The sequence below is a fragment of the Danio rerio genome, chromosome 7 (genome assembly GCF_049306965.1).
Source record: "Danio rerio strain Tuebingen ecotype United States chromosome 7, GRCz12tu, whole genome shotgun sequence".
NCBI classification, from domain to species: domain Eukaryota; kingdom Metazoa; phylum Chordata; class Actinopteri; order Cypriniformes; family Danionidae; genus Danio; species Danio rerio.
This window is the reverse complement of record NC_133182.1, coordinates 12,892,896-12,902,812: the sequence shown is the minus strand read 5'-3', so window position 1 is coordinate 12,902,812 and position 9,917 is coordinate 12,892,896. Positions and strand designations below refer to the sequence as shown.

Sequence of the window (9,917 nt, the reverse complement as noted above, 5' to 3'; positions counted from 1 at the left end):
ACAGTTTTAATAACTCATTCGTAATAACTAATTTCTTTTATCTTTGCCATGATGGCAGTGCATAATATTTTACTAGTTAATTTGCAAGATTCTAGTATTCAGCTTAGTGACATTTAAAGGCTTAACTTAATTAGGATAATTGGGCAAGTGATTGGATAACAGTAATTTGTTCTGTAGCCAATCAAACAAAAATAATATCTTAAGGGACAAATAATATTGATATTAGCAGAAAAAAAAAAAAAAAAAAAAAAAAAAAAAAAAAAAAAACACTTATTCCAGCCAAACTGAATACTAAAGAACGAATAATAACTAAAAACCAAAAAAGACAGATTACAATAAATATTTATAGTACGAAATACAGCAAGAAACAAAAAAAAAAAAAAACAAAACAAAAAAAAAAAACAAGTTAAACATGTTTGTGAAAAAGATTAATTAAAAAGCCAATCATTTGGTCTTCAACTGTAAATGACGGTTTAAGTGGAAGAGGAAGTAAATACAGAAATAATGCCGCCCGGGTTATAGAACACCTGTTGAAAAGAGAAGTGGGAATTTAAAAATTTCCTTCTCAACCACTTTTGTTTTTAATGTGATGCTTATGAACACCAGAACTGCCTGAATTACTCTCACCACTGGCATCTTCGAAGCCTTTGTTTTTTTTTCTTAATACATTTCCTCATTTTTTAATAAATACATTAACTGTCTGTGTTGACGCTTACAGATTGAAAGTTTTCCTTCTTGTCACCAGAAAATGCCATTCATATGTCTGTAAATTATTTATTTAGCAATAAAATCTATATAAAAAAAGAGGGGCTAATAATAGTTTTCTAGTGTAAACTATGCAAGAACTTAATTTCCTAATGCAATATAGTTGATCATGTTTACAAATAAGCCATTTTCTGTAACTTTCGTGAAAAACCCTTAAATCTGGAAACAAAGCGAGTAAAGAGTTACGTTCAGATTCCAGAGGTTTTGCTTTATTGGGTTTGGAGCATAATTTGATTGACAGATCACACAAGCAGCACATGCAGATGCAGAGAGGTCAAACTGTGAACGAGCTGGAGAAAATGCAATGGCTTTTGGTACGAAGTGAAACTTTAAACAGCAAAGCATGTCGGATTCCCAACAAGCTAGGAGGTTCTGCTTAAATATCCAGCCACACGTGATGACCGGTTAACATAAAATAGAGTTGGATGGCATGTAGAGTAATAAACACTTATATAGCAATACTAATCAGCAAAGGAAAACAAAGATGGACGGAGCCTTTAGCTGCTCTCTTTGCCAAGCGTGAGCTTGTCGAACATGTACTCAGCCATGCCGTTTTGCGGGGCACCCATGCGGCGCAGGTTGGTCACATGGTCGCCCAGTTCTTTGATGGATTTGACCTGCTCGTCCAAGTAGTGTGTCTCAATGAAATCGCACATCTGTAAGAGAAAGAGTTTATTGCTTATCAGCTTCTCTGGCTATATTATGGCAGCAACAAAAGTATTCACCAACATTAGATATTACTTTTCTATAAGAATACAAATAAAATAAGAGATGCAGTGCTAAAAACTAAAAGGCTAAAAGGAGTGGCTCACACAACACATTTTTCCTGTTCAATGTGCTACCTCTCTTATTCAATGTAAATGCGCTTGACGAAGTCATGTGACTGTTACGCTTGCATCTTTGAAGCTCCCAGCATGTGAACATGCCTTTTTTAGATGCCATGTGAAACGCTAAACTTCCACAGCAGTGAACCAATCACTCAAAAGTGGGACAATTGTTGCAAGTTTGTAAGTTTTGCAAGTTCTGTCCTTAACTGTAACCTATGGCCTGTTTCCACAGAGTTATATGGTATGCTTTTATGGCTGTTTCCACTGTCAAAAGGTACCCAAAACGAACCGTACCACTTTTTACGTACCCTTTGCAAAGGACAAAACAAAAGGGTACCAATAAAGCGGAGCTTTCTAACGAGCCATGGTCGACCTGAGCTCATTAAAACCTTGTCGTCGTCTTGAACAGCCACAAAGCCATGAAGAGCAGAATCTACCCTGTGTCCCATAGTTTTATTTATTTATTTTTAATTTTTTTAAGTCCGCCTAAAGCGCGAGCGGTTTCACTTTCTTGCATGCACTCTTCACACGTCCATATCTGAAATAAGTTAAGATAATATTGTGCGCATGACTGTTGGAGTGGTTCTGACATCTGACACTTTTAGAAACGGACAAACGCAAGACTGTTGTTCGAGAAAAAGGAGAAGCTGGTAAAAACAAAGGGAGCAAATTATTCTTTCAGCAACCTAAACTATGAACCAACTGCTGTGTCAATCTATTATCATCACCCTTTGGACTAGTATGAACTCGGAATGATGGAATTACTTTCTATGAGGTTCCATGTGCTGGTGAAGATTAAAGACACAGATGAGAGGTCTGCTCTGACTGTGTGCTATTTGTAGAGTTGTTTTTGAACCCAAATAAGAACAAAATGTATGATGTGTAGTTCTTTTGTACTTGGTAACAGAGACTTTAAGGGTCTGTATGTGTTCATACACGTTGCATTTATTTCATATAACTGCAGACGTTACAGTAGGCCATTTCGTCATTGATCCGCGATTATAATCAAATTATGTTCAAAGGAAGGCAAGAACTTTGTTGTACACCACGCCCACCAAGAGTACTGTTAGTACTCTTTTAGCAGTGGAAACGCGAGCCTGATAAAGGCGACCCATACCATACCACTCGGTGGAAACGGGCCAAGTCCACACTAGGGGATTAGTACCTACTAGCTAGTTTGTAACAATTTGTTTTGTTTGCACTACATGTTCTCAGGGCAAACTGTAGTTAGGTCATAACAGTGCTTAATTTGTGAAATGGAGGTGTCGTGCACGAAGGGGAGGTTGAATGGCGAAGTGGTGTTGCGGATAAAAGGGAGCGGGGAGGGAGTGTCGCGGACAAGTGAAGAGGGTTAGGGAGTCGTAGTAGTGATTAACGAACAGGGGAGAAGAAGAGGGGAGGGGAAAAAGAAAAAGGAAAAAAAAAATTCGGTAAAATGAGATGCTAGCTCAGATTTCAGAGGTGACGGATCCAGAGTGTTCCGACACAAACTAAGCCCTGCGTCATAAGATATCTGTAAAGTCATGCGTTGCCGTGTTTAATGATATAAATGTCAATTAAAATGCATTTAAATTAAACGGAAATTCTGCAACTAATGTACATTTTACACACACACACAAAACATTTATTTTTAAAAGCCATAAAAAATTTAATTATTTTAAGTATGCATGCAAACCAGGCAGTAATAACCCATAATGCTTTTCACAGGACTCACGTGAGGGTCGTTGTGTTGAGATGCCAGCTTGTGGAGCTCCAGCAGGGAGTGATTGACGCTTTTCTCCAGCTGCAGGGCACACTCCAGCGCCTCCACACCACTTCCCCACTCGTCCTTCTCTGGTTTCTGGTAGAGGCAAATTTTAAGTGGCATGAGCAAAATCTTTCAGCACAGTATGAATAATTTAGTTACTGACTAAATCAATATAAGAGTCTACTAAAGCATTTATCCTCTGAGCAGAGTATTTATTTTTTCCAGTTTTCAATAAAAGCCAAATGTTTTTTTTTAAATAAAATGAAGTGCACTCAGTACTTTGACATCGCAAAAAATAAAATAAAACATTGCGATATAAATACAAGTTTCGCTATTCGCAAGGTCATTACTTTAGATTGAGACTTTTGTATGGGAGTAAAAAGTTAATTTCAATGCAATTTATTACATAAGCTACAGTAAAAAACAAACAAAAAAACAAAACAATAGAGCACATATTAAAGTAATAAAATTACGCCTTAGTTTTCTGGAGAGAGTAACAGTATTCAGATACAGAAATAGTCAAACAATTCAATAAAATTAACCTTTATTAAACTTGCATGCGCTACCTAAATGATTTGACCTCTTAACTCGCAAACTCGTATCGCAATATACATCAGAATAAAACAAGTCGCACTGGGGCTGCTTGGTATTAGAAAAATCTACCATTTTATTTTATTATTATATTTTAACTTGTATAATTACAATTTTAGACGTCACAAAGTAAATTAAACACTCGTTTTATTTTTTAGACTTCAATAAAATGTACATAAGAATCTGTGCCTAAAACCTTTTATTAGCATTAAGAACTTAAAACATTAACAGTGTTTGACAGAATTAAGCAGGCACAGCACAGTCTTCCATCAGCTTTGTAAAGACATTTCAAGCCCACATGTTTAGTTTGGACAGCTACATGTGTTGTTGAATACACTTGATAGGCGTTTTCCTCAGCACATAACTTAGTTATATGGTTGTTTCCTTAACAGTAAATGCTAGAAAAGCCATGTCATCATTGTAAATGAGAACTGGTTTTCAATTCAAATAATGAAATCAGATATAAAACAGAACTCATTTTAAGCCCTACAAATAAAAATGCTAAATGAGTAAATCTAAATTTTGATGGCGTGGCATCGGATCAGACAGTCATCACATGCCAACTTCCCAAAAGCACATCACATGAACCAGCCATTTTTCCATTATTAATGAAAATAATTAACCAGCACTTCCCTATTAAACTTGTACAACATGCCATTCACATGACGCATAGCATCGTAATGTAATGTATTTTTTTATTTTATGCCACAACAACCAAGGCTATTTTCATGGCAAAAACATTTCAATAATTAATAATTCATTATAATAATAAATATATATTTGTCAAATATATAAATGTATAAAAATAAATATATAAAAATATAAAATGGCAAATAAAAGCAGTAGATACTAGATGTTATAAGCCAGTTATCATAAACGGGGAAAAATAGTAGCGCAGGTCTCAAACTTTAAAGTATGCACAATCTTTGACAAAATAAATTAACAGTAATGTAGAGGCCGTTTATAAGGCAGCAAGTCAGCGCCTCAGTCTCCTCCAAAAGTTGAGAAGTTTTAATGTTAGTACACACTTTAAACATGGCATATATATCATTAATAGAGAGTGCTCACATGTAATGGTTTCATTTTTGATAACACAAACAAAAAAAAGAAAGAGGGGAAGAAAAAAAAAAAACATCAATCAGGCAAAAAAAAAAAAAAAAAAAAAGGGTCACAAACTACATTCGCTACAGACTCCATTTGACTCCTTTATGGGAAAAAAAAAGCAATTGTTATTTGTAAAGATACATCCTCATTCACTCAGCTTTTGAAGTGTTACCATCAGGACGCAGGTTTAGAATTCCTAAAGCCCAAAGAAATGCTTCGAGTCATTTATCTCAATTGCAGTTGTCTTAAATCGGATCACTGTTTGAAGTGAATAGGGTGGTTGTCAAGAATGCAGTAATACGTATGGGGCTGATTTGGTTTTTAAATATTTAACTTGTTCTCTTGATGTGTTGCTATTGTGTGACTGTTGAATGTATGCAGTTGGTGGCTTAAATCAAAGCAGAACGGACAATAAAGGTTAACTAATATATACACACAAATGAATACACGAATCAAATAAGATTTATAATGCTAATACATACATTTTCCTGGTGTCACTTTACTGAAAATGTCCTTAAGAGTTAATTTCATAAAAAATATCTTCTGGAATCATTTAAAGCAGGACAGTGCAGTAAAATGTGTTTGACTGTGGGGAATTATGCAGTACAAACATTAAGTAGAGTCTTCACTTTTGAGCAAAAAAACATGGGTACACAGCATCATAGTGCAAAAAAACACGTTTATGCTTTAATCCCTCAACTGAACAAACATGCTTACTGTCAGTTGCAGTTTATCATCAGTGCGAGTTCAAGATAAAACCCCACCCGACCCCATTCTCCCTCTATCTCAGAGTATTTCCTCACTCTGTAAAACTGTTGCACTATCAGCACATGAACGTACCTTCACGTCCTGCAGAAAGATCCTCCCTCCCCTCTGGTTCTGAAATTTCATCAGTTTCTCAGCATGTTCGCGCTCTTCGTGGGACTGATGGCGGAAAAACTTTGCAAAGTTGTGCAGAGCTTGATCGTCTCGGTCGAAGTAGTACGACTGCATGAAAGAAACATCACAAGTCAATCATTAACTGAACCACCAGACAAAGTGTTGAATAAACCCAATGACACTTTCCCCATCAACCCTTTCACCTAGAGCACTACTTTCACTCAAATGGCCTTGGACTCTTACCATAGAAAGATAGACGTAAGATGCATAGAGCTCCATGTTGATCTGACGATTAACGGCCGCTTCGCAGGCCTCCTCAAAATTCTGTCTCACCTGAGAGCTCATGTTTCTGGTGAAAACAAAAATAATTATAATGAAACCACATGAATGCATACAATTTTGGTTGTCCTGAACCTTTACTAAACACAAACCTGTTTCTCTTTCTTTCTGGTGAGGACAAAAGATGATATTTTGAAGAATGTTGGAAACCTGTAACCACTGACTCCTATAAATGGGAAAAACAAATACTATGGAAGTCAATGGCTACAGGTTTACATTTCAAAATATCTCCTTTTGTCCTCAACATAAAAAGGGTATGGAACCATGGAAACATACATTTTAACCAAGTTAAAATTGCTAAAAGGATTATAAAGCAGAACCAGTAAGGTTTTCCATATCATAAAGTCTAGGTAGATGTCAGTTAATGGATTAAATCGGCAGTAAACACAAATTTATTAGCGCTACCATGTCAATTAAAATTCATAAATAATATCAGTCAATAACTCAAAGTACGACTTTCAGTCAATATTTAAACATGTAAAAGATTAAACCACTTTTCACAATATTAAAAATTTAATTGAATATTAATCAATAACTCCAATTACAACGATTCGAAGCTATTAAAACTAGTAATCAGATTACGACCACAATTGTAATGCATTGTTGGGCATTAACTAAGAAATTACAGCATTTTCTGTCTATTTTAATATGTAAAAGCATTAAAAATATTAAAAAAATGTATTAGTCAAATCAAAATTACAGCGATTTGAAATTACAATTTGTAATCAGATTACAAGTACAATTTTAACACATTATTAGGCATTAGCTAAATTAAAACAGAATTCAGTCAATTTAAACATGTAAAAGCTTCAATAATTTATAAAAGTTTTAAACAAATAATTGAATAACATTAGTCAAGAACTTGAATTGATGATTCCAAAGGATTAGAACTTGTAATCAGATTAAGACAACAATTTTAACACATTAGCCATATCTAAGAAATAAAAAACATAGTATTTTCCGTCCATTTAAACATGTAAAAGTACAAATTGTATTTCACAGTATTGAAACATATAAATTTATAATATTAAATCAACTCAAATTACGATGATTGGAAATGATTAAAACTGTCATCCGATTACACAGTTAAAGCATTATTAGGCATTAACTCAGAAAACATCATAGGATTTCAGTCAATCTTTAAACATGTAAAAGTGCAAATCAATTCACAAATATTAAAATATATATAATTGAATAATATTAGTGAATAACTAATTAGGACGATTCAAAATAACTAACCAGATTATGACTATAACTTTTACACATCAGGGCACAACTAAGAAATAAAAAATAAATAAAAAATAAACAGTATTTTGACAATATTTAAACATGAAAAGTCTGAATCATTTGACAGTATTAAAAACATTTAATTGAACATTATTAGTCAAATCAAATTACGATGATTTCAAGTGATTACAACTTATTAGATTCCGACTTCAATTTTAACATACTATTAGGCATTAAAAAATTGGATCTTTAGTCAACGTGTACAAGATAAATTCTCACAATATGTAACCAGTGTAACTTGTTACAAAAAACAGTTGGCTCTCCGATAACTTCTGCAAAATTATGCATCGTTGGTCACCACAAACTCACTAATAATAGTGTCTATTGTCTGATCCAGACATGGCGGCAGGTGTTCAACACTCTGCAAGATGCGGTTATACATTCTCAAGACAGGTGGTGTTTATATATGTTGCTGATATCACTTGTGTTATGAGGAAAAGCACATGACTGCATGATGATGCACATTTCCTGGATCACTCAGATAATTCTTTAAGGTTTAATAGCCTATCTCAGACCAATCTCACCTACTGAAGAAGTCAGCCAACGTCGAACATATAAATAACGCAACTATAATTAAGACATTGTTCTGAAACTTGACCTGCAGTAACACGCCAAACTATGTGCCTCATTAAAATTAACCGTGACTTTTTATTAGTGTAGTAATGTTTTTTATATTTTTGGTAGAGTGATTACTATGAGTTTTCAAAGTTGTACAATAAGTTCCATGTTTAATTTGGCTTAACTACAATGATTTTTTGTAGTAAATGCATGGTTCATTTTTATACAAGATAGCACATATAATACTAAATCTAGTTGTCTGTTTACCAAATAAAGGATTAGGAAAAGGGAAAACATGAGAACATTTAGTCAAACCTAAAGAAAAGTTTCAGGTGATTTTTAAGCCCTTTAAAGACATACAGGAAATTTCCAGACATTTGCATTGGTTATGTATGTGCAACTAGATGTTAGCTAGGAGAATTGGTTTTTTTAAGCTTTAAAACGCTAAACGTGCAGATCAACCAAGAAAAATAAGAAAAAAAAATCACAATGATTGACAATAATAACTTGAATACGTATTAATATTATTAAAGAAATAATTAGATAACTACAAAATGGTAAAGTCTATGCATTGTATAAAATTATGCTATTGCTGATATAAAAAAAATAGATAAATACAACGTATGGCTTTTAACCAACCGATGAGATTTGAAAAACAATCGTCAAATATAAACGTGAAAGACTATTTTGAAGAAACAAACAAATGAACGCCGTGGTTAATGCGATTGCGTCATTATTTAGTAACGTTATAATGTTTAGGAGCAAACAAAAACATTGCGAACAAGTAGTTTAATCTATCTAAAGTTAGACGTGGAATATTATATATACAAACACACCTTTCTGTAAGATTTTTGTTGCGTTTAACGTCACTTAATCCAATCCCTTTATGAGCTCGAGAGCTCTAGCCACATGCTCTTCTCCATTGGGAATCACCATCGTGCTTAATAAAATCGATTAGTTGAAATTTAGACGATTATAACCTAACGAAATGCTGCTATGCAAAAACGTTAACCTAGAACAGTTTCAGCGCAATATATTACATGCTACATGTAAAATAACATGCACAAAACAGTCGTATTAATAACGTTATTGGGCGTGTTTCAGACATGTGTAAATTCGATGTATTTAAGGAAAATGTAGCGTTTCCATGAATTAAATATATGCAAATTAACCTAAAATTTAGCGAATTTGTAGCGTTTTCACCGTTTTCTTTACAATACTGAATCAATACAAACAAAAACAAAGATGGCGCCTTTGCGTGGCTCGTTCAAGTAACGTTAGCGTTAAAGATGCCACAATCGACAAGCAAGCGAGTTTTCGCTCCATGTACGGAGTAAACAGACAATCTATTTAATTAAATATGTTGGAAAAACTTACCTTAGATCGGTTTTACTGCGTTTCTGGTGTTATTCGTAGAGATGGTCAATGACGCGGGTTTGCGCAGATGTTTCAAAGCAAAGCGTCTTAAAACAAAACTTTCGATTTTGACCGAAAACAAAATGCTTGGAATTGAAGTCGATTGATGAAAATGGCGAAAAAGACAGAAGATCGGTTGCCGTTCAAGCACTGTTGAAGCAGGTAACCTTCAGTCTGTCCTCGTGTGGTCGCTGAAACGATAATGAAGATTTGCGCGGTGGCGCAGGAGTATTTGTACGTAACTTGTGACGTCACACACATGAAGCGCTGGATCCGCCCCAAGATGACAACACAAAAAATACAGATATTAGTAAACAAACTAAATAGAAACAGCCTAATATAAATGGAGACAGATATATACTGTAATACCTTAAAAATAAATAAATAAGAGAGCACTTTATAAT

At 34.2% G+C, this 9,917-nt stretch overlaps 1 protein-coding gene across 2 annotated transcripts; it reads right to left on the bottom strand.

Moving 5' to 3' along the window:
- Positions 1 to 952: 952 nt before the first annotated feature.
- fth1a (ferritin, heavy polypeptide 1a) lies at positions 953 to 9,717 on the bottom strand. 2 transcript variants are annotated; one of them, XM_017356903.3, is made up of 6 exons: positions 9,475 to 9,717; positions 6,345 to 6,418; positions 6,157 to 6,262; positions 5,875 to 6,021; positions 3,307 to 3,432; positions 953 to 1,421 (listed from the first exon to the last, which is right to left on the bottom strand). In XM_017356903.3, exons 3-6 carry the CDS (start codon positions 6,256 to 6,258, stop codon positions 1,263 to 1,265), a joined length of 534 nt encoding a protein of 177 aa, XP_017212392.1. In that variant the 5' UTR covers positions 6,259 to 6,262; positions 6,345 to 6,418; positions 9,475 to 9,717; the 3' UTR covers positions 953 to 1,262.
- Between the last annotated feature and the right edge of the window lie 200 nt (positions 9,718 to 9,917).

What these genes read in the sequence shown, in the direction of transcription:
- fth1a (XM_017356903.3), bottom strand. Translation starts at nt 6,258, where the DNA reads ATGAGCTCTCAGGTGAGACAGAATTTTGAGGAGGCCTGCGAAGCGGCC. An exon ending in TCTTTCTGCAGGACGTGAAG is followed by an intron (nt 3,433 to 5,874) that starts GTACGTTCATGT and finishes TGCCTCTACCAG; the next exon opens with AAACCAGAGAAGGACGAGTG. An exon ending in CTCAACACAACGACCCTCAC is followed by an intron (nt 1,422 to 3,306) that starts GTGAGTCCTGTG and finishes TTTCTCTTACAG; the next exon opens with ATGTGCGATTTCATTGAGAC.